The sequence below is a fragment of the Cyanistes caeruleus genome, chromosome 18, assembly GCF_971803275.1.
Source record: "Cyanistes caeruleus chromosome 18, bCyaCae1.hap1.1, whole genome shotgun sequence".
NCBI lineage: Eukaryota > Metazoa > Chordata > Aves > Passeriformes > Paridae > Cyanistes > Cyanistes caeruleus.
The window spans coordinates 1511270-1536485 of record NC_141718.1 but is presented as its reverse complement, the minus strand read 5'-3'; the positions used below and the strand labels follow the sequence as shown (position 1 = coordinate 1536485).

Below are 25216 nucleotides of genomic sequence, written 5' to 3'. Positions count from 1 at the left end.
CATTGCTGTGTTGTATTTTTTTTCCCCCACTTCCCTCTAACTCCATCCCTTGTGCTCAGGTCAGTGTCTCCTTGTCTCCAGGTCCTGGTAACAACCTGTTCTGTGCTGCTTTCGTATTCAGAGTGCTGAGCAAGCATGGGATAATGTAGGATTGATCCCCTAAAGACCACTCCATGCTGTCAAGCAACTCCTGGATGTGCCAAGGGTTGGGATGAGTTCAGTGGAATTAGAAGTGTGTGTAGTTTTCAAAGATCTGCTCTTTTGAATGATCATTTTTAGTTTATTTTTCTGCTGGTGCAGCTTGAAGCAACCCAGGAAGATTCCTTAGGCTCTAAGTCATATATATTGATGTCTGGTAAAAGAGAATTAATTATAGTAATATATTACTGTATTTAATAAACTTTTAAAAGGAAATGGCTGAGGGTGGTGAGCAAATTCAGCTGCAGTGATGGAGTATTTTAAATGCTGTAAACTCTGGTCCCTGTTGACCAGGCCAATGCCATGGAGCTCATTATCTACTTTTGCAAGGAGAGGGATGGAAAGTTTTTATTTTGTTGTTGTTTAGGTGCTTCCAGAATCTGTGACCTTCAGAGCTTTTTTTTTTTTTTTTATTTGTAGAGGCAGAAAAATGACCCTTTTATAAAAATTCTTTGTCTCCCAGGAGGTCTGAACTCTATTCAGGCTGCAAATGTTTTTGCAGTGCTGATTTCTGAAAGGAACCTTTCAATAAAAAGAAACCTGTAACTAGCTTTGTCTTTGCAGGAGGAAACTTCTGCCTTCCTTTGATTTTTTTTTCATTATGGTTTCCAAAGCCGTGTTTCTGCATGATTGCAAGAATTCCAAGTTCAAATACTCTGAACTCCTTCAGGCTGGTAATGCATATTCCCCTTTAAAACTTCCAGGTTTTAAGGAAGAGTTTCATTTCTCGGAGCATTGCATTGGTTTCAAGGTAAAGGACATGGTCTGAGTGTTTTAGATCTTTCAGAGAAAGGTTGAAGAGACTGAAGGGGCTTTGATTTTTGTTCTGTAGATGTGCTACAGAAAACCACTCCAGCTTTTCACCTCTCCTCTCTGCAGAGAAGGTTTAGCACAAATTGTTGTGTTGGAGGGAAGAGGGCACCGAGTTCAGTCCTGGAGATGTGTGAGGGCACTCCCAGCTCTTGGAATAACAATCCACACATCACAGCTCAATTAGCTCCACCGAGGCACTGGGATAAAGGAAAACATCTCTTCTTTCAGGGGAGGCTGCAAGCTGCTTGTGCACCCTAAGGAGAAAGGGATTTTGGGTGTGCAAGGATCATTTAGGCTTGGAAGAAGACCCATCTCCATCTGATTAATAGTAGAAATGGTTAATTCATATTTATTTGATACCTGGAATGTATAAAGTGTCCAATGAATTCTAGGAATTGTGGATTTATTTGCAAATTCTGGGCAATTTTTCCTGCCCTCCAGGCAGGCAAAGGACAGAGGATCTGCTGCCCTTCCGTGCTGGTGTAGCTGGATTCTCTGGAGCTGGGCTGGTGAGATGCCAGTCTTGGCAACCCAAACATCTGTCACGAGTTTGCTGGATCTCAGGAGCTTTCAGCACAGTCTAGACCCACACTTGCTGATATTTGGATTAAAGGAATTTGTATGTCAAAGATACAGCAATGTTTTCAGTGTGCTCCAAGAAATTGTGACTTTTAATCTTAATAAGAAAATGCCAATTGTTACACAACTTTTTGACCTGTAGTTTGAAGTACTACTGGAAAATTACAGGAATATATTGAAATTCAGTATCTGTACAATTTTCAGGGATACAAGTACATGGTGTCTCCATAGAAATAGTAGGGTTTTTTTCTCCTTGCATGAATTTCCAAGCAAAGGTGGGTAAACATCCTTATTTTGAAGCTGCCCAGTGAGTTAAATGGTTAATAGCATGTCTTGAGTCAATAGATTTGGACCTGATGTCTCCTGTCTCAGTGCCTGGCAACCCCTTTTCTCCCAGAGGGACAAAATTCCACTGTTGACATATTTCAAAGAAAACAGTGCTCACTGTGGGAGACGGCGTTTTCATCTCGTGTTACATAAAGACTTCAGAACCTCTCAGGTTTCCATAGCAGTGTTGGAAATCCATATAAAACAGGGCTGGTTTGTGACAGGAATAAATAAGAATAAAAATTAATAGCTTTAATTTCAAGCCAATTAGGATGCCTTTCTGCTGTTTATCTAAGCTGTATTTGCTTACCTGAGAGAGAGAGAGCAGATTGAAAAATGGAGCTTCTGCTCAAATGTGAAGATGAAATCTTAAAATGTCTTCTCTCCTTTAAAAAAATGACAAAAACTTGGGAGTTTTCCTCTGGATATGGAAATATAACATGATGCTTGGCTGCTTTGAAGTTGATCACATCAACTTTTGCTGATTGCTGCTTTTATGAGCATAGTCGTATGCCTAGAAAATTTTTCTCAAGACACCTTCCCTTTCAAAAAAAAATCCTAAGGAAGGGTGACGCCTCTTCTTGTGACCTTGCTTCACAGATGTCAAATTTAACATCTCAGTGTTAAACAAGCACTTTAAAATTCATCAATCTGGTCATCTAGAGCAGCTGAGGAGCTCTCCTAAAATGTTGAGACATTTTTAGGAAAAATGGGGGGCTCTTGAGAGAAGCTGCTGTATTTTTTTTTAAGAGAAGTTATATGCACAGTTTGGTGAAAAGGAGGAGGAAGAATTTTTGGTGAAATACTCCCTCCATCGTCATATCCTGTTTTTCATCCTGCCTTATTTTTATCATGCTTCTGTAAAAGCTTCCTCAAAATCATAAGCCATCATACTCAAGGGGTGGTTGTGTTAATTTGTCTTCCCTAATAGTTAATTTATCACATGGAAAGCACCTTACTGTCAGAATCCAAATTAAAATCCTGTTTACTCTTTTCATTATTCAAAATCCAATATGCTAGTGAGCTCGATGTTTTACATAATTTGAAACATTTGATGTCTGAAAAAAAAAAAAAGGTTGACAGCTTCACCTTTTTGGGTACAAGAGTGGTAATTGTATCATTCTAAATCTTCAGCATTGATCCCCTCCATAATTTCAGAGGGTTTTCTGTTCTCTGAGTCATTGGGCTGTTTTTTCTGTCAGCCACCACTTGTGTTGAGCAGATTTGTTCCTCCTTGCTCTGTGCTGGTCCTGAACCTATTTTATCTGCTGTGCCCTAGCTGGAGCTTTGGCATTGCCTTTCCTCCTTGAGAGTGTGTTGGATTGAGCTCTGTGTGACAGTAAAAGCTGCAGCCCCAAATGCTTGGCAGGGTTAAATACAGCAGCTCCAAAAGGTTATTTAAAAATAACTGGTGCAGGGGGGAAGTGAGGTATGGCCGAGGGAGGGAAAGGCACATTTCCCTGTACGGTGGAAAGGTGGGAGAGTGCTGAGGTGAGGAGGCACAGAACAGTCCCACGAGGTTGTGGGGCTGGGAAAGCTCTGACCCTGCCCTGGGGAGGTGTTTTGGGGCAAATGGGGCCAAGGCAGGCAGCACAGCCCACCCAGGGCTGGTTTTAGAAACACATTTGAGCCAGTTACGCACTGAGGGGTCAGCCACTGGAGCAGTTCATAGCATGGATGAAATTCAGAGGTCAAATCTCAAGCTGACTTTGGAAGCTGCTGCATTTCTCTGAGTATTAAGCTGCCTTTAACCCCAAGGGCAAACCCAGGGGTTTTGTCCCACCATTGTTTCACTGGCAGCACCTATTGGCAGTGGCTTTTTCCCAGGGCCACGCTGAGCTCTTTGCCTGTTGCTACCTTCAGTCAAAGCCTTTTACCTGGGGTTTCCTTTAGTTTGGTGCCTGGCAGTTGCTGTTTCCAAATTGCCATCTGCTCAGCATCTCCTTACACCCCTCCATGGGGCTGCGTAGGCTGCTTGCTTTACTTTGCTATAAAGCAGAATATTCTTTGTGTTTCTACTCCTGTGACCTCTTCAGAGAGGGATCAGGTCTTTGCAGGATCTTTGTGTATTTTGAAGTGTATTTTACATACTTGGAAAAGTAACCTTGCTTATAGTGACATTAATATGGAATTGCAGAAGCAAACACAGCTGGCCCAGCGCTGCTATTTTAGGGAGAATTTGATGGGGAAATAATTTGAACATAAATCGGTGACAGGTCTTTTAAAATACAAAAGAACAAAGAACTAAAGTTCTTGGGAAAATATTTTGAAGAATAAACACTTGCTTAGCTTGTGAAGGTTTAGGACCTGATCCCCTGAGCTGCTGTAAATTCCATGGGAGGTGAGGCAGTGCAGGATTCCTCACTCACACACTCCAGCAGCAGAAAGGACATTTGCCAGAGCCTGGTCTCCCATGGCTGGCTGTTGTCAGTGGATCTGCAGCAGGACCAGGAGAGCTGCTTGGCTGGAGGGTGAAGATTCCAAAATATTCCTTGGCAGCTCTGGGTCTAATTCCTGGTTCTGCCATGTGTGACTTTACATCACCTCATTTTCCTCATATTTCTGCATTACCATGAAGAATTCTGGCCAGGAGGCTCAGGAAGAGCGATGGTGCCTCTCCTGGGGGAGCTCCCTCTGCTCCAGCTCTGCCTTCCCTCTGCTCTAAGAGCATTTCCCAAAAGGTTTTGCTTTCACAGCTCTCAGAGATGAGCTCTTGGCTGGCTGTGGCTCCCTCCCAAATGCCACAGAGTGCCCTGGATGTGGGAACTGTGAACCACACACCTGCTTCTATCTCCCAGTCAGCTCCCTCTCCTTCCTCCACCTCTCCAGGAATCCCTGTATTCCTTCCTCTGCAGAAACCCTGCCCATCTCCCCACACCCAGAAATCCCCAGATGTTGTCTGAGTTCAGTGATGATTTTAATTTCTAATGCTTGGTTTAATGTATCCTAAAACACATGTATTTTAACTAGAAACTCCCCAGGGACCCTGTTCAGAACTAATTGCTTTCTGTTTGTGCAAGCAAACGTGTTAAATGCTCTGTGAGGGCTTACTCAGCTCTGCACTGGTTTTGTCTTAAAGATGGGGATGGGTGTCTAGCTGGGAATTGGGATGGATCAACTCATTCTGGCTCTGCAGAGACAGTAGAATTTTGGGCAGGTTGACTAAACTGGTTACAGCTTGGGTTTCCTGTAGGGAAAGGATAATGCCTTTATTTTTAATTGGGCTAAAAATGCATGTGGAAGGGCTGAGTAGAGACATGGCTGGAAGTTACAAATGAAATTTATCATAACTGTTATTATTACGTCATTGAGAGTGAATTTAACTCAGATCATGCTTTCCCCTGTAATGGAATGGGGAGGGGATAAGGGGATTTCTAAAATAGCTCTGAAAAAGTAGTTTTTCTCATCGTTTTGAGCATTTCCCATCTGCTGTGAGCACATCTCTGTTTTATTTCCTAAATATCTTTTCCTTCTGTTTCTATTTTAAAGTTCTTTTTGCCAAGACTTTACCTCCCAGTTCCTGCTGCCAGGATTGGGGTGTGTGACAAGCAAGGATTTACCTTTCAGATTTTACACTTAATTGATGGGGAGGCTGTGGAATTCCCCACACCAAGTTCTCTGTGCTTAAATCCCTCCTGCAGCCCTTAAGTTTCTTCTCAATTCACGGGGTCAATACACTTTGGGTTGGAATTGCATTTTTGAAGAGTTTCTGAGTTCCAGGTTGGGAATGCTGCTCCCCCCAGCCCATCCCATTTGTACCTTGATATTCCACAGTAAACGAGGGACACATTCTTCAGGGGAAAGTCCTGCCAGGGCTACCAAATCTGTTCCAAAATCTACATTGCAGGCAGCTTCTCGATGGGACTTTGGAGCTGCAGGAGGGGGCTGAGCTGAGTCTGAAGCAGTTTTGGAACCTCTCCCCAGCTGCATCCCCTGCAGATCCTACAGGGACAGTGGCAGCAAGGAGGGGCACGTTCCTGTGGGACCTCCCTCACCCTTAAGGTGATATCTCGAATAAACAGGCCCTGTTGTAAGGGAATTTCTGCCCAGCTCCCTCAGCATCCCTGCCTCACATCCCTGCTAATTGCATTTTCAAATGCCATGGATGCTGCACTGTTTTAAAGGTGGGCTTTTAACAGGACACTTTTCTGTCTGACAATTCTGCTTTTCAGAAAGCAAGTATTTCATGGGAATGAAATGTTTGTTTTGCCAAATTTCCAATTGGCTGTCGTGTTTTGTTCCTTTTTTTTCTTTATTTGCCCTCTCATTTCAAAATTATATTTACTGAAAAAGTAATTAAGCCATCTTAGTGGTAGCAGTTGCTTTTGGGTCACGGTTTTATGAAATACTTCAGTGGCTCCTTTCCACAGTCTCATGCACTGAGATGGCAGAATTTTTTTGTCATCTGGCAAATTTAAAGGACATCAGATTTTTTTTCAGGCAATTCCATTTATCCTTACAGCTCCCTTTGAGTTGGCAGAGCAACACTTTGCAGTATTTTATTCGTGGGGAAGGGAGGTATAAGAAAATGAAATGATCCACCCAAGCTTCTAATTGAAGCCTGGCACAGCGTAGGGCCCACACACGTGCCATTCACCACCCTTTCTCCAGCTCATGTCAGCTCTGGTAGGAATTTCTTACTCTTTTTCAAAGCTTTGGTCCCCAACACTTACAATAATTTTTGTGCCTGTGGAGTTTGGGGGCAGATTTAAAGATATGAATCACTTATCTGAGGAACAGTAGGCTCAAACCTCCCATATGTAGGCTGCTTTCATTTGAATTTCTTGACTTTTCCTAAGTGAGAAGCTGAACGTAGTTTCTTCCTTCTTTCAACCTTCCTGGCTCTACTGATATCCAAAAATGCAAAATGACATCTTGTCTCAGCCCACCAGAGCAGATGCAATGCAAGGGATTAGACTGGAATTTTTCCTAAAATGCAGCATTCTGAGACACTTTTGGAAAACGTGGCTGGGGAGCAGCGAGCGCTGTTCACTTACTGCTCACCCAGCAGAGGGAATGTTTGAGCTCTTGCATCCTCTGTGTGAGGACCACTGAGGAGGCAAAGGGGAGCAGCTGCAGGGGGAGCTGCACAGGGGTCCTGAATCCTGCCCAGGTGTGCAGGAACTGTGTCCTGCAGCTCTTCATCCTCATTGTAGCTCTTCATCCTCATTGTAGCTCCTCATCCTCATTGTAGCTCCTCATCCTCATTGTAGTTCCTCATCCTTGTAGCTCTTCATCCTCATTGTAGCTCTTCATCCTCATTGTAGCTCTTCATCATCACTGTAGCTTCTCATCCTTGTAGCTCTTCATCCTTGTTGTAGCTCTTCATCCTCATTGTAGCTCTTCATCCTCATTGTAGCTCTTCATCATCACTGTAGCTTCTCATCCTTGTAGCTCTTCATCCTTGTTGTAGCTCCTCATCCTCATTGTAGCTCCTCATCCTCACTGTAGCTCTTCATCCTCACTGTAGCTCTTCATCCTCATTGTAGCTCCTCATCCTTGTAGCTCTTTATCCTCATTGTAGCTCTTCATCCTCTTTCTGGCTCCTCATCCTCTTCATCCCTTGATTTGGTTCAGAACAGACAGAAGTAGCTGCTGCAGGGTGAAGATATCTGCAGTGCAAAAGCTGTGTAGGAGGACATAACGAGCTTCTGGCAGATGGGAAAAGGCTGATGAATCCTGAAATTGTGGATGAGATCCAACTGTCCTGGTGTGCGTGTCCCCCCAGCATCTCCTGCCCTTCAATTAACCTTTAATCAACCAGGATTTGACCTGGGTGAAAAGTCAGGTTCAAAGTTTTCAGACACATTGTCAAGAAAAACATGTGAACTTGAGAGAATGGTGAGGTGAATTTCTTTAAAAAACACAATTTTTTTCTGGGGAAGAGAAAATTTAAAAAGTGGTACTTTGATTTATTTGGGTTTTTTTGGTTTTTGGGTTTTTTTTGTCGAGCCCTAATGATTCTTTTCAAAAGTTATTGACTAAGTCTAATAAAAGAAAATATTGAATCCATTGCTGAGGGCCTAATTCTCTATCTGATGTGAATTACAAGTCAGTCTGAAATGAAGCCATGCAGGTGTCTTGCAGGAATTATTTGGTCCAGTGTAATTACTATGGAATAAGTGAATGTCCCGCTGACAAAAAAAAAGAGGAAGTGATAGGAAAAGGGCACATCAGCTTTGAGGAGTGCTGTTGGGAGAGGTGAATGCCTGTGGAAAAGCAGGAAGGAGACAATTAGAAAAATATCAGGTAAAATTCTGTTACAGAGAATAGTTTTCATCCGATTGGTTCTGCCAGGAATGGATTTAACCCATCGAGTCAGTAAAGCCTTACAGGCAAAAATAAGGATATCATAAAAGCAGGATGAATTAATTCCTTCTCGGAGGAAAAGACCACCCATGGAGTCGTGAACTCCCTTTGATCCAAGCACACGGACCCAGCGAGAGCTTCAAGGAAGTTTTTAATGGTGTAACACGAGCACCAACTGGCCATGAGGCATGGGGCAAACCCATCACAATTCACTGTTAAATAACGCTCCAGGTCCCAGCAGTGCTGTTTCATTCCACCATATCACTAAAAGGTCCCTCTTGGCTTTGCTTTTAATTAATTAAGTCACAGTGGTGGCGAGCGTGGCGCTGCAGCAGTTTCTCTCTGCCTAATTGTTCTCCAGGCATATTTGCAGCACTCCTGTTGTAATCCCAGGCTTGTTTCAGGAGTCAAGCTGCACAAATGAAGTTCCTGCTATTAAAAGCAGTTTGTTTCCCATTCCTTAGCAATCTGTTCCTAACGCTGAGCCTCGCTGGAGCATGCACTTTTATTTTTGGCAAGTTTTTTTTTTTTTTAAGCCAAAAATCCGGTGACATTTACCAGCTACCACACTGCTCCCAGACTCTAGCCATGCTCAGGAAATCAAAGTTTTCCATGTCAGCATCATATTATTTTCAGCAGCAGAGCAGTCTGATGTGCACAGTTTGATAGATCCTGGTGCAATGACATAATTATCCTCCTCCCTCAGGATAGTTTACTCCTTTCAGGAGGACAGGATAACTTACTCCTTTTCTCTCCTTCCTGCATTATGGTCTTTGAGCAATGAAACTCATTTTTTTCCACACAGATGGCCCTAATATTAGGAGATACCTCACTCCCAAAGGTTTGCAGGTGGGAGGATGTATTTTATATTACATTGCTGTTATTCCCCCATCTTAAACTGCAGGACAGACACAGCAAATTCAGTCACCTTATGCTTCATCACAGCTGTTTCATTTGTGTCAGACTGGTGCCACAGCAGCAGAAACCATTCTTGTTCTCTCCACATTGCTCCAGCTAAAGCTGACTGGTTTTGCACATAATGGAACTCATCGCTCACCTCTTTAAAATGCTTGGGCCTGATTTATGTTTTCAGAGCAGAGTGAGTCACGGTCGGAACCTGTCTGTTCCTGATGGGAGAGCGAGCGATTCCCTTCACCCCCGGCTTCATCTGGGGGTTTGTGTGTAGGTCTGTAGCTAAGGCAGTCCTTGTTGTTCCCCCACAGGATCAGGACGGCCCCAGGTGTGAAGATCTCGGACATCAGGGTCAGCGATGCCGACCAGTGGGGTGTGCAGGAGGAGACGGACAGCGCCAGCACCACGGCCACGCTCACCTGCGTGCACAACGACCCCGGCGCCGAGGACAGGTGAGCCAGAGACACACCAAAACTCCCCTCATGAGCCATAATATTTCCTCCCTGGAAAACCTAGAGGTGATCTGATGAGAGCTGTTCTCCCTTTTGTTTCATTCCTGAGCTTTTGGGAGTCAGTTATTGAATTAAACCGGAGGCAGCCGGCCATTCCTAGCTCACATCTGCTTTTCATGACCCTGCAGGGCAGCAGAATTCCTGTTGCCAAGGGGCCAACAGGAAAAAATGAACTAAAATAGAGAAATATGGGGAGCAGTCGACAGCAATATAGGACAATACAGCCTTTATTTGAAAGCTATGAAAGTATCAGCTATTCACTGTTATTTATTAATGCTGAAAAACACCTCTGAGTGTCTCTGAACCCTTGGAATGTGCTGTACATTTGTGATGGGAATGCTCCCACCAGCTGGATCAAAAGAAATGAGAAATTGTTAGTCAGAATTATGGATTTTACAAAACAAGCAATTTCTTCCCAGTATCCTGCAGTTACTCTACTGTTAAAGTATACCCTGCATAAATTTAGCTAGGAACTGTATAATAATTAGGAAATCACAAAACTTTGTGGCAAAATTTTTATTTGTAGAGTCTTGTGCATCCATCTTTTTTTCTGAAAACTCCTGTAAGGGAAGAAAGAAGCTGCTGGTAATTGCTTAGACCTAGGAAGGTTATTGTCAGAGGTTTGGAGTACAGAGAGAGTTTCTGCTCTGTTTAGTTTGTGAAGTTGTTGAGGAGCAAACGAATCCCATCCAGCCACCTGCCATAGAAGTGTTGAGGGGAAAGGTATTTAATGTGGAAAGATATTTAATGTGGAAAGATATTAAATGGGAAGATATTTAATGACTTTCCAGCAACAGGCACTGCTGAGGAGAGTTCTCCTGGCTGTGTGAAGCAGGCCTGGTGAATAATGAGGGAAAAGTGTCTCTAGTGCTGAGGCAGAGTGGAGGTGACAGTGGGACACAGACATTGGCCTGGTGATGCTGGGCACAAGGGGAGTGAGGAGATTCCCCCTCAGAGCCTCTGCAGAGGTGCTACAGAGCCTCGTGGCATGAATTCCAGGCAATTTCCCTTCAGTAGCTGTTCCATGCACTTGTTCCCCAATTAAAGAAAAAATAAATGGATAGGAAAAAAAAGTAAAAAGGAAAGAAAACAGAAGGGGAGGTGGGGAAGACCCCTCTTATTTCCTAAGCACATTTGTAAGTCAGAATTCTGAGGGGATGCAGGAAGTTCCAGCCTCCTTCCATCGTTATTTTCTGGAGTTTCATGGGCTGATAAAGCAGAGCTCAGGCTGCTGCATTTGGCACTTTGTCTCCCAGCCCTTGTCCTCTGGCAAAGTGTCCCAGCTCCCCCAAAGCTGCTGCTGAGGCCACTGAGTCCCTTTGGGGGGTGGGAGCTCGGGGGTCTGGCTCAGGGGGGACCTTTGTGCCTGTGCTGGGGCTGGGAGGGGACACGGTGGCTCCAGCAGGGAGCTCAGCCTGGCTCAGCTCCAGTGGCTCATGTGGTGTGATGCTTTAGGATTTTAGCTTTTATTTTATTGATATATTTGTAATCCTGCAGTTCTTTAGTGTGTAACTCCAAACTCCACGTGCAGAGTGAGCTGCTGTTCTCCCATTTGGGTCAGACACAGCAATTCCTCTCCAGGCCTGGCAATCAGGGACACCTCACTGCCTCAGGCCTGAGAGATGGAAACAAAAGTGAGCTGGGGGCAGCAAACTGGGGGTAAATTCCTTCATTAGCTGAAGCTGTAATTGTGGGATTAACCCCCAATGTGCAAATGGACCAAACTTATAAAAGTGTGAAACCCATAACCTGTGGTCCATTTTTGGGTGCAGCCCCTGGGGGGCTTCATCTGTCCTAAATGCACCTGAAGGCCCTTCAATAAACATTGAAACATTTTATTCCATTAATTTTGCTTGGCCTCTGTATTTAGGTAGTCCAGAAAAGGCAACAGTTGGCTGGGCAGGGTCTGTGAACCCCATCAGGTTCTTGCCTCTAACAACTGTGGCCTCTGTTCCCTTCAGAGCAAGGTGGAAAGCCATCAGTCTGAAAATGAAATACTGAGGTTAAAGGAAGATTAAGGTCATCTGATGTTACTGAAATCAAAATGAAGGAACTATTTTTAAAGTTGGACAAAAAAAAAAAATAGCCTGAGCACTCAAACTTATTGCCTTGTATGTGGTTTCACTAATCCATGAAATTATACCTGTCACAGTAACTTAGTTTTTATTAAAACTGAGTTTTGCTTTGTGTTGAACTGTTAAATTGCACAAAAGGAATGCATCTCAAGTTAATTAATACTTTGACCCTTGCCTTTATGAGATTAGTTTAATATTTTTGGATTAATTAAAGTATGCAAATAGAAACTGCTGAAAGATCACTTCCAGATTTGCAAATATTGTAGTGCTTAGAGTAAATATTTAACTTTGATCTTTCCTTTAATTTGTCTTTTTGGTCATAATGGTGGCCCTCCTGTTTCTTTTGAAGAATGTCAAGTGTTTATATTGAAGTTCTTGTTGCATTTAAATGATGAGAGACCTGAACTTGCATCTGTTAAGGTCAACGTGACAAAATTGTCATTAGACCCGGTTCATGTGTTCCTCACTTTAGCAATCCAAGGAGCTTCACTAAGGGCAGTTTGTGTCTGAGTGCAGGATCCACCTCTTTTGTGGCAGTGAACAGAATCACATCCACCTCGGGGGAGATGCTATTTTCAATCTTGGAATTAATTTCATTTCTGCTGACTCGCCCAGCTGGTAGAGGAGCAGCGGCTAAGCCAGCACTGAGCCTCTGAGCCGAGCTTAACTTATTTCTGGGGAAGATTTGGCCAAGTTCACGGCAGGGCTGAGCCTCACTCAGCCTTTGTGTGGAGACACCGAGAGATCCCCGTGAGGCAGAGCCCCCAGACTGAGCTCTGGGCTCTCCAGTGCCCTTCAGCCCATCAGCTCAGCTTTGCACTTGGCCTTTGGCCAGGGCTCAGCCTTGCTGAGAGCCCCTGACACACAAAGCCTGCAAGGGGAGCAGTGACTCTGGGCTGTGCCATGTTCTAATCCTGTCTGCCTTCCTTTCAGCCCCGCTTATCAGCTGGAGCATTTCCAAATTTGCTTACTTTTCTAATCTCTCTCCCTCTCCCCTCTGCAGTGTTACTGCTATCATGAGTTTTTCATCTCCATTTCTCACATTTCCCTACGCAAATGGAGTGTCCATTAAAATGCTTTAAATTAAGACCTTTCTTCCTTTCATGCGGAGTGCATCGTTGCCTTTTTGGTGCATTACTTAAAAAAAAAATTCCTTATCACAGTGTTTCAGGCAGTTTACATTATATTCTATTAAAAATCCATTTTGTCCGAGGTTGTCACAATTCATAGATTAAAGCCTTCCAGAGTGTGTTTTGTTAGGAATACATTCATAAATTCACCTCTTTAGTAGTCCCATAAGCTTGTATTTAAAACCTCTTTTTTGATAATGCAGTTGAACAAAGAGCATAAAAGGAAGAGATTTATTTTAAATATACACACACCAATATATATGCCCACATCTTTTCTGATCTGTGTGGAGCCTTGCTTGGCCCTTACTTTTGCTATCTCAAAGGACTTTTTTTGGTAGCTTATTGAGTGAGGAGATTGGTTGTTGCCATCTGCATCTCTTCTCCCTCGAGCTCTTTCCTTGGGGCAGAACTCTGAGAATCTCATTTTGGTGGGGATAGTTGAAGCAGCAGTGTTTTGGTTCAAAAAGACACAGTTTATTCTTCAAGCACAAATAGTTCTGCTCTGTGCCTGCGGCTGGGACCCAGCACTTCCATTCCATGGGAAAGGATCTGTGTGGATTTCTGCTTTGAGAAGGAAGGCTTGCAAGGAAGTCAGGGCTGGTGGGCTTTGCTGAAAATCAGATGTTTTCAGGCCTCTGTGCAGAACAGCTGAGCTGCTGAAGGGCTGGGGTCTCACCCAGTGCTGTCAGTGCTGAATTAGTGCAAGAAATGTTTTTGAAACACACAGCCAAAATCTGGGAGCCTACCAGACACAAGTCCTCAGAGGTTTCCTGCAAACAGATCCCGCTTTGTAAAGACCATGCAGGTTTTTCCCTGCATTTGCCAAAAGATGGATGGAGCCTTGCAATTCTTGTGTCCTTTGCTCCTGAGAGTTCTCTGGAAGCATTTCAGGAACATGCCACAATTAGCCTGCAGTGGGACCAGGGCAAGAGGGCTCCTGGTCCGTCTTGGCAAGCTGTGGTATCCCATAACTCAGGGCTGATATCCCGAGGAACAGGATTTCAGGAGCTTTGCCAGAGTGATTTAGCATTTCATAGGATTAGGTTATTTCACATCAGTGCTGAGCAGGAGCTGAGTTTCCATGGTCTCATTTGAAAGGCTCCAGAACAGAACATAATTCATGGTGCTCGGTGTTCTCCTTGCTGGAAAGCTGAAGAACAAACACTTCATGTGACCCAGCCTTTGGTTCAGGGCGAAGGAGATGGCGCCAGCACAAAAGCTTGGGCCAGAATTGCAACAGCTCTGCAAGGGAATATCCTGAGAGATCATTTTCCTTCCTCAGGAACAGTCATTAAATTGTATTGGATTATTACCAGGTAAGGAGAGGCTGATCCTTGACAAACTAGTATTTTAATCAGGAAGGTTATATTTATGCTAACTAGCAAAGTTAATAAAATCGATTTAACCTGCAGTGCTGAGTAGAGCATTATTGAGACCAAACTGGTTCTTCTCACCTAGGGATTATTTTATCTTCATGTCTATAATACAGCTTCTGTCTCTCAGGATATCCATCACTGCAGAAATTAAACTTGCATGAGGGACACTCAGCATGCAGAAGTAGAAAGACTGAAATCTTCAGAAGGCTTTTTTTCCAGGTCAGAATACCTGAAGTATACTCAGAATACTCAGAAGTATTTATTCTGTTACCTGGAAATTTATATATTTTTTAAATTGATGCAGTCCAGCTCAGCTCTAACATCTGACATCTTCTGTCTTTAAACTTGAATGGAAAATTAAGATTCTATTATGATCATTCAGTTTCTTTGCTATTTTAAGAGATGTTTACAGAATACAAATTATTAACTTATAAAACTGTAAATGAAATGTATCTTTAAAACAGGAAAAGCAGTTATTTTATGTATTTATAGGCATGCAAATACATCCTCCTGTTTTCAAATAATTCACTTCTTTTCCTGTGCTTGTGAATACCCTTTGAACCAAGAATATCAGCCAAGAGAAAGATGTAAAATTTGCTGCCAGTTAAGATTTGTGCATATATTTATCTAAAGTAAATATGTGTTACAGGAATGGATGATCAGCTGAGCAAAGATGCATCATTTGGTTTTGTTTTCAAAGCTTTGGGTGTGTCTTGAGAAGGAGAGCTGGGGTTGTTTCCTCTCTGAGCTCACTTTGGCAGAGTTTGTGGCACAAGTGGCAGCTCAGAGCTGCTGTCCCTGTCCCGTGGGGAGCACGTTCCCCACTGCCCATTCCAGTCCCCACTTCATGGGGCAATAGAAAACTGCTCCACCTGCAACCTGAGGCTTCCTGGGCTACTCAGCCCCTCTCTGCCAGATGGAAATTCTCTCTCAGAGCTCTTTGGAGGCGTTTCTGTGTTGAATTCCCCTCCACTCTGCTCCAGGATGACACACTTGGGTGTGATGTTGCCTCCAAGCCATCAAGACAGGGACTGTGGGGCAGAGATTCGGAATCCCTTCCTCCCAGGCAGAGCCTGCTGCAGCCCAGGGCTTTGCTGAGCTGATTCCCTGCAGGGACATGGCCTCCTGAGGCTGAGCTGTGCTTGCACCCAGTGCCAGCTCAGCACAGGGCAGTGATGCTGCACTGAGGAGCTCCTGGAAGAGAAATAAGCCCAGAGAGACGGGCTGCAGGCACTGTAGCACACCGCAGAGCGCGTTCCCCACGCTGGGGAAGGCATCAGGCCGTGCACTCAAACACTTCCTGATGTGTTTATTGCCACAGGAGCTCGCCTGGCCCCAGGACACCGAGTGTGTGAAGTGCCACCAGCAGCAGCAGTTGTCTGACAGGAGATCAATTGCATGTGCTGCTGTGCACAAAAGAGCAGAACTGCTGCCGACAGCCAGCCGCGCTCGCTCTTATTCTAGGCCATGCAAAGGCAGTGGGCTGGGTGCCACGGGGCTCACAGAGTACTACAGCGTGAATGAGTAAGAGGAGCACAGGGAGGAGAGAAACACGAGGAGGTGTGGAAAGCAGGAGAGAATTGAGAGGATCTGAGGGAAAAAAAAACAGGGAGATGGGAGGGGAAAAAACCCAGGGAGACGGGAAGAGGAAAAATCCAGGGAGATGGGAAGAGGAAAAAGCCAAGGAGATGGGAAGGGAAAGCCAGGGAGATGAGAACAGGGAAAGCCAGGGAGATGGGAAGGGGAAAAGCCAGAGAAATGAGAAGCAAAAAAGCCAGGGAGATGGGAAGAGAAAGCCAGGGAGATGGGAAGAGGAAAAACCCAGGGAGATGGGAAGAGGAAAAACCCAGGGAGATGGGAAGGGAAAGCCAGGGAGATGGGAAGGGAAAGCCAGGGAGATGGGAAGAGGAAAAGCCAGGGAGATGGGAAGGGAAAGCCAGGGAGATGAGAACAGGGAAAGCCACTGCTGTGACCCCCTGTCAGACTGATGTAGGTGAGAACATTGGAGCTCCTGAGGAACTCTTCCCACTGTGAAAGCCTCATTTCCATGAAACCAGACTTCAGCTAGTTTGGAAAGCTTTGAATTAAAAATTAGGGGTGCTTAAGGTGTGGGAAGAAGCCCCAAATGCTGTGGTGCTCTGTATTTGAGTGTTTCCCTCCTCTTAGGCACTTGCTGCTTTCTTTAGATCAGGAGTGCGGTGGGCAAAGAAATGTGCTGTGGATGTAGGATGCCCATGGCCTTTAGATCCTGCAGGAGCTCATTTCCTGCCCTTTGGCCACCCCCAAGACAGCTCTGTCTCCTGAGCCATTGATGAAGAGGATTTTCTCTTTAATGCACCAGTTTTCAGGCTGTGACCTCTATTGTGAGTGACGGAGCCTGTTCTGCTTTGTGTAAAGAGTGTTCCAGTGAGAAGCATCTACACACATTTTCAAACATAAACGACTCTACTGAGTCACAAAGGAAACCTGACTTAGAAGAATTTTAACTAACCTTTATTCTTCACATCTCTGCCTTTTTGAATGAAAGAACCCAGGCCAGCTTGGCACTGTTCCCGTTAGATGAAAGCACTGACACCTCGCAGTAGCTTAGAGAGGACATAAAATAATAGACAAATTAAGAGCAGTAGGAGGGACAGCTTATTGTAGAAAACTGTGGTGTGAGGATCAAATATCATTTCTGGAGGGTCTTTTTTCCTCTTTCATTTTTTTCCATTCAAGGCCAAGAACAATGAAATTGTCTCCATATCCTGTAGTGAGCCTGATATCCTGGAAGCCACAAGAATTCCCTCCTGGGCAGGCAGCTCTTTGGGGTGGCTGTTTCTGCCTCTCTCTCAGCTGGGCTCAGTGCTGCTCTGGTAGAACCTCCAGCAGAGCAGGGTCACAGGGAACAGTGACTGCTAGAGCAGATAATTGCTCCTGGCCCCAGATCACCAGCTCAGGAGGGTGATGGCTTAACCACTCTTCTTGTTCCATCTTATTCCATCCTGGGTTATAACCCAAAATAATAATTTTGAACAAATGTATCTTTGGTAGCTGGAGCAGCCTGGAGTGCAGTGCAGGGAGCCCCAGCAAAGTCAATGTTCTGTTGGCTGGAAATTCTGGAAAATAAGGAACATCTTGTTGGAAGAACTCAGTACAAACAGAGGCATGAAAATTACTTAGAAAATGAATGTTTGATAATGATCTTTGGACTTGCCAAACCAGTAGAAAGCTTTGTGCAAACCCAGAGAAAAATGCAGAAAATTTATTCTGGCAGCATTTGTTTAATGGGTCTATGGTGAATTAGAAAATATTAGGGGGAAAAAAATGCAACAAAACCCAAACATTGGAACTCCAGACCTTTTGGTGTCTTCCTTGGTGCAGAGGTGAACATGCAAAGGAGCAGCTTAAATAAACTCTTCATGAGTGCAGTCCATAGATCCAAACCCTATTCTGTGCAACAGAAAAGCGAACCAAATAATTCTGAGATTAGGCTTGTTTTTTAATGTGACCTAATTACCTCTGTTTTGGGTATATCATTCCTCAATGTGAAGCTTAATATCGATGTAACAGTTGGGAAAGTTTAATTTCAGGGTAGGGTGGTCTGTATAATTAGGACTGCGAGAACGTGGCAGGGAGGCTGGGAGCCAGTTTCCAGTGCATGCAGATGAGTGAGTGACTGCTGAAATCGTTATTCATCCACTGGAGCTTGCTTGCTTTCTCCACATTGCATGCCAAAGGGAATGATGACATATTCACAATCAATGGGCTTCTCCAAGTCTCTGCTGCTTTCCTGCCTGCTCTTCCCTGCGCAGAGTGTTTTAATGGCCTTGGGGATGATGGCACGTGGGCTGCCTCAGGAGGTCCATGATGAAAATCTGTCCAGTTGGGGGGGATTTCTAAAGGTTTGCAGAGTTCTGTGGGCACTTTGGAGCTGTGCTAATCGATACCTGAAGTGTGAGTGATAAAGCCCAGGTAACCACGGCTGCTGAACTCATCACCCTCAGAACAGATGTCCTGACTCCAGGAACAAAATGGCTTTGTGTTGGATTTTGGGGGGCTGTTTTCATCATTTAATCACCTTTTCCCCTTGATAGCTTGAAGTAGCCTTTTCCTTGGTGTTTGCTGAGGTGAATTCCCAGGAAACACAACTCTTAGTACAGTAAATGTGGGGTCTGCACAGTTTAGGTGTGTGTGCAACACCTTGAGATACCTCCAATCCCCTCACAGATGGGAAATCATCATGGATCCTTATGGAAGTCCCAGAGGGAGGGAGGAGACATGATCCAAACCCTTATTCCACAGGAGCATGACCTGATTGTTCTGTAAATATTGTACTTTTTAATGTATCACAGCTTGCAGACCTATTCCAGACTCAGGAGTGCCCCTTTATGTAGGGTGCCACTTAAGTACCCACTTGCCTTGGAGTACCTGCCTCGTTGCTGTTCGTGGCAGGTGTGATGATAAAGGAGGTACTCAGAGCCTGCAGCTAGAGACACCAATCTGCAGAAAATAAAAGTCTTGATGGTGAGCCATGTTCTGTATAATGACAGGCATTAGTGTGTCACACCTGAAATACTGTGGAAATCAGAAACTGGAATTTTCTCCAGAGCAGGAACATTTCTGGGGGTATTTCAAGTGTTGCTAAGGAATTTATTTTTGGCAAATGTACACAGGGATTTAAGTACCACAATTGGATTGTTCTTTGATATAATAGACTGGAAAAGATTACTGAATGAATGTGAAATCGGGGAGCTGGTATTTGAGGTGTGTTTAATTCCCTCTTTTACCAGTTTATGAGTTTGGCTTGTAGCAAAGCCTACTGCACACATTTGGATTCCATCCGTGATGTGTTGACTTCCTTACTTAATAGCCAGTGCATTAAAGTACAAAAGCTAACAACTCATTTATTAGGCACTTAGCCAAAACTTAAACTCATTTTATTGTTAGGAGGTGCTGTTGCTAGACAGACAAATATTAAGTTTGTTACATTGATTTATTTGAATCATCCGTGCCAAATACATTATAAAACACCCCAGCATTAACTTTGCATAAATTATTTTTTGCTTTAGCTAGAATTTTTCCCTCATTTTGCCATTAATATGCCTCACCTGTGTTTACAACTTAAGAAGTTACAAACTTTTTATGTTTATGTTTTTATGGTTAACTAAAAAAGTTTAAAACTCTTGTAGAATGAAAGAAATGAAAATTGGCTGATGTTTTTGTCAGTGTCAGCATGTGATTTTTGTTTGTTTCTTGTAAACCCCAGTGTTTATTTGAGAAGAGCATTAAATGGGAATTAAACACTTTGCACCAGGACTGTTCAGCAGCCCCTCTCACTGTACCTGTAACAGGGGAATCTCCCCTTGGCACTGGGCTGAAAATACCATTTTATTAGAAACTTGGACATGCTGTCCTTGGGAACTCACACCCAGAAGCTGTGTTTATTCTCTCTACAGCTTGGTTTTTGTGCATTTTCCCAGGACACTTGTTCAGTTGCTTTGCTGTGAAATATTGCAGTTGTTAAGGCAAATCACTAAAGCTTTAGCAAAAAAGCTTTCCTTAAAACCAACTGCCAATAACTTGATCTTGCAAAAATGCTTTTATTTTGTTGTTGGAATAATTAATGAACTGGTTAGATTCTTCTGGAGTTCTTGGGCTTACTGTGCTCAAAAGCTTGGCATGTACAGGTCCCAGGGGGAACTTTATCCTTTGGGGTTGCTCTTCTGCCTGTGTGCTTTGGGTGCTGCAGGTTTTGGGCTCTTTGGTGTGTGCAGGGCTGGCAGTGCTCATCCCTCCTGACAGCTGATTTCAGCTCTGCTGCCTGAGCTGGAGCCTTGGCTTCCCCAGGGAAATATCCCAGCTCCTGGCAGCTGGGGCAGTGGGGACCCTGCCTTCCCTGCAGGCTTCACACACCTCAGCTCCTCAGCCCAGGGAGGGATCGACCCTGCACAAGCAAAAAGAATTATTTTGTCTTTTCTCTTGGGAGTTTTCAGTGCAGAGATTTAAATCTGGAGGTATTGACCTTGGCAGTGAGGCTATAGTGGAGGTTTTTGGATATATGGGTTCCTATTTTCACTCTCCCTCTCAGACAGTTTATGTCCATTCTGGTTTTCTAGGTCTGCCACTGGTGTATCTTTTTGTTAGACAAGTACTTCTTAATGGTGTACCAGTTAATTTCTCTAGTGACAAGAGGAGGAAATAAGTTATTCCTCTTTTAAAAAGAGTGATTTAAGTAGGGAATAATGAATGCAAAATGCTGTCATTAAAAATCAGCAGATAAGCTGATGGATCATCTGTCATTCCCAAACCTTGCCATAGAGGAAAAGCAGGTTTTTTTAAAATTTTATTTTATTTTTTAATAAAAATGGTAATGATGAGTATGGAACATGCTGACTATGAATGCCTTAAAAATGAAAACTGTTATTTTATTCAGTCACCAACACCTTGTGACTGCTGCTTAACAACACCTCGTAGAAGAAAATGACTTCTTTCATACTGAATATTTTCCTTTGATTACCAATTGTCATCCTATTATTGCTGTGAGCTGTTTATTAGTCAATACCACAGGGCTCCAAAGAGCCATCTCTGTACCTGTGTCAGTGTGGAGTCATGAGCAGGATGCTGTCCCCAGGGCTCAGTGGACTCCTGCTTGTTTCAGGGACAGACTTTTGGGGAGCTTTTCCAGAGCCTCAGGCGATGCTCACGAGGCCAGGGAGCAGCTGTCCTCTCTGTTCTGTATGCCTGTATTTAGGTTTTTCTCTACATGGGAGGTGCTGCCCCTCTGCAGTGTGCTCAGCAGCCTGGATATCAGACTGAGAGCTCTCTGCAGTTCCCCAGCATCCAGAAGTTGACACTTGAATGAAACAGGACCTGTCCCAGCCCAGAATCTGACTTGGGCAGAAACCAACTCTGCTCCTCACCATACACCCTAGAGTATTTATCTTTCCTGTGCTTATGAGAGGATGGGGAAAGAGAAGTTCAAACCCTGACTGCATTCTCCATCCCAAAGAAGCATTTCCAATGGCTGTGTCTGCAGCTCTGAGCCCCCTTTGAGCAGCTGTTTGCTGCTCCACCATTAGCTCAGCTTTTCCAATTACTCATGGTTTACACATATGGTAACCCCAAGCCAGATGAACGTAGACATGTTCTGGAAATACTGTGGTGGAGAGGAAAAAAAAGTGTCAAATGTTTTCTTAGAAGCTGAAAATACCAGCAGATGTCTGTTGATTTGTCCAGGCATTTGTACCTTTATTCTTTGCATGAGGGTTGAAAGCCACTGTAGGGCTCCTTTCTTGGTGTTTTACAGAAAAAACTCTCTGATCTTTTTTCAAAATATATTTTTATATATATAGCAATAAATAGCATAAAGAGCTGGAGAACTGGATGGGTGGGAGCAGGAATTGAATGGAACCTGCTGAATGGAACGAGAAGTTGATCACCTGCAGTGGGACAATTTGTGGTTTTGCCTCTTGTGATTGAGTGAATTGGTGAAGCTTTGGGGCTGGCACCAGTTAATTCTTTAGTTTCCCTTTTTTGATGAGGGGATGTCTGCTGGACTTCTTCCCTCCACCTCTTCCTCCACCCCAAAGCTCCAGCAGAGATCAACAGGAGTGCTGGGGTTCTGTGAGCTGTAATTCTGTTCCAGCCATGATTATATGTCAGTCTGCTGCACTCTGTAAGTGCTACTCCTGGCTTCCTGCTGTGAGCACTTGATTGGATTCCAGTATCTTTTATACTGTAGATAAGGATTTTCTTTTTTTTTAACAAAGCATAGTAACACACAAAAGCCCCCATTTATATTTTACAATTTTTCTTCTCTCCCCCCCTCCAATAACTCGTGCTTAAATACAAAACTAAAATGTTTTTTGGCAAGCCTGACCTTCCTTAACCCAATCTTCTCCTCCCACTCCAAATAAAATTCAATTTCGAGGTCTATTGTGGCCTTAAATTGTAGGATAAGTCTTTGACCTAGGTAGACATTTTCTACAAAATGTGACTCTTAAGTTGAATTTTGGACTCTCTCTGACGAAATGAATGCTAACTGCACGTTTATTTGTCGTCCCACTTGTTACATTTTTCATTGTCAGCACAAGCTTTATTCCTCCAAATACATTATTGAATGAAAGAAAGCAGCTATTCTTTTATCTGTTACTGCTGATGCCTGTAATTCATCCTGTTCATTTTCTGTGCTGCTATTTTCTTTGTATGGCTCTTCTCCGGCTTATATAGCACAGAAAAACTTAATTGCTTAAGTCTGCTGTACTTTTCTATTCCTGGCAACAGTGTAGGTTGCTGAAGCATTATGTGGGAGCTGCCTTCTGGAATATGAAGTGAGTGTTGCAGTTGGGACGTGGCAGGGTTAGGGCCCAGTCCAGGAGGAGCCTTTTAATTGCTTTTTGGATATTTTCTATAATATTTTCTATATAACAATATATTCTATATAACAATTCTAATGTTATTTCCTGAGTGCTTTTTGCAGGTGGGAAGTTTTGGTTTTGGTCATCTTATGCTACGAGGCTTTCTTGAACTTTATGGGACCATTTGATTTTGGGAGATCAAGAGGGAAAATCTGAATTCATACCAGCAGCTGATGCTTGACAAAAACCAGGAAGCAACTCTCTATCTGATGGCATGAAAGACCATTACACTTCACAGCTAATCCAGTTTGGTTTCCTGCTAATCAAAGCTTTATTTGGTTGTTATTTCAGCTTTGGTGCCACCTATTTACCATAAAACACCAGGGCAGTGCTGGTACTCATGTTCAGAGGAGTTTTATTAAGCAGTGATGATGATGCATATTGACAAGTCACTTTTTTTATCACGTCTTTTCAAATATTTACATTTGAAATCCCAGACTTTTGTAGTCAAGTGAATTTGCAGAAGGATCGCTCTTGCATTTGAATGTAAAAAGGAAGATTCTGCTGGTTTTGACTGATGAAAAGCCTTGAGAATTTAATGAGACTCAAAAGATGAGAGCAAAGAAGGAACAGCTAGAGCTTTAGGAAGGCTCAGGGTGGGCTCCTGCCTGTGCAGGGTGTGATGTCTGCGTGCTGCTGATGCTCTCGGGGCCCTTGCAGAAGGACCACGCTGTGGGAGGGAGGGCTTCAACTCCAGGCATAAATTATCTGTCTGCTGAAAGCTCTCATTGAATTTCCTGTCTTGGTGATTAATGATGGAGCAGACAGTAATTTTTGATATGAGCATGGTTAGTCTACCTGTTAATACCCCATGAACACAAAGGGGGCGGGTTCTGAGGAGCCTGCCCTGCTAATTAGTATTTCTGTGCTTTCACTAATCACTTGAACTGGGAACTTGGCCAAGACTAACAGAAGAGACTTCCAGTACAATAAATTGTTTTAATTTTGTGATCTGATCTTATGCATGGCTCAGTGTTTCTGAAGGCAAGGGCAGAATAAAATCTCATTTTGCATGATAACATATGCAAATCAGAACTTTCTGGTCCCAGATGAAGCTTCGCTTCTATTGACATGGTGCTAGGAAAATGCTGCTAAGAATAAAAAGCCACTAAAACTTTATTTTGCTGATAATATTCCATTATTGCTTTGTAAGCTACTTTATCCATAGGGCAAAATCTGCCAGAGAGATAAGATCCCATAATTCCTGTTTGCTTGTATTATTCCCTTTATGATTTATAGACTTCTGTAGATGTTCGTGGCATTTTGCAGACATATAAAAGATTGACATGTTCTTGCCTCAAAAGAACTTAAAAATTCTGCAGTTTAGCAGCACTCAGCAGTTCCTCCTGTTTGAATTTTACTTTTAATGGCACTGTATAAAATCACTATTCACAGCCACCAAATGAAGTGGCATTTTATTTTTAGTTACAAATGCGATGTTTTTAACATATTTGCTGTAGGTCCTAGACAGTCTGTGGGATGGGCTGGAAGGTTCTGTTCCCAGTCACCTCCTCAGCTCTTCACTTGTATTTAAAACCTTTTCCCACCATTGACTGGAAGGAATTGAATGCCATTTTATTTACCAGTATTTGAAATGTCACTTTGTTGCTTGACACATCTTTACGTTCTGCATTATGTCCTTGCAGTGAAATGTGAGTGAAGTCCCACCTTTATACCTGCAATTTTAGGATTTCCAGGCAGTTGTGTAAAGCAAAATCCTTCTATATCCTGCCCAGGTAATTTTACAGAATTACATCTATAAACATAACATTAAAAGCAATTTTCTGAGCCTCATGATTACACTGATTTTGCTTGTCACACACCTGCGTGTCCTGACTTGCCGTGTTCTGTCACTCACAGTAAACTCTGTCTCTGGGTGTAATGTGACAGATGCTAATGAAGATGATACAACACAAATTTTAAAGGCAGAAATACTTGGAAAGGTCTTATTTTCACCTTATTACATGCTTTGAAAAATTAATTTTGTTGAAAATAAAGTAAAAGTCTTGGGGGTTTAAGGTGCTGTACTCTTGACCCAAAGATAAATTAAATTCACTGAAATTTTTTGGCTTGCTTTGATGAATCCCAGCCAAAAAGATTTTTGAGCAGCAGACTGGTGGGAGGCAGGAATTATTCAGAGAGGTTTTGTTCCTAAGGAGGTGAGTGAAAAAACTCCTGCTAATTTCATTGGGAACTGGAATAACCTGCAATGCTCTTGTCCAGTTACATTTTCTCAGTGCAAGGCAGCAGCAGGGGTGGCTTTGTCTGGATTTGTGGCTGTAACAGAAGGCACCTGGAGGATTGTAAGGTCAGAAGTCCTGGAGTTTGTCAGACACCCTGCCTTTCCCTTTGAACAGATGCTCAGCAGAGAGCATGGTGGAACAGAATTTACAAAATACACTCTCAAAGACAGCAAACTTTGTTAAGGACTTTGGGCAAGGAATCCTACTGCTGGTTCTGCTGTCAGCCTTGAATGCAGCGTTATGTGGGTGAAATATTCCCCCGTGGAAGTGTGAGGATGGGGACTGTACAACAGCTGTCTTGTAATTCCTGATACAGGGTTTATTCCATGCTTGCTGTGGGAGA

General features: G+C 43.4%; 1 protein-coding gene across 2 annotated transcripts in view; it reads left to right on the top strand.

Annotated features, from left to right (window-relative positions):
* The window catches only part of TMEM132B (transmembrane protein 132B), a 210754-nt gene that overhangs the window by 86375 nt on the left and 99163 nt on the right, over positions 1-25216 (top strand). For both annotated transcript variants that reach the window (XM_086856500.1, XM_086856499.1), the window contains exon 3: positions 9450-9590. In XM_086856500.1, coding sequence (XP_086712626.1) covers positions 9450-9590 — 141 coding nt within the window. The remainder of the gene's footprint in view (positions 1-9449; positions 9591-25216) is intronic.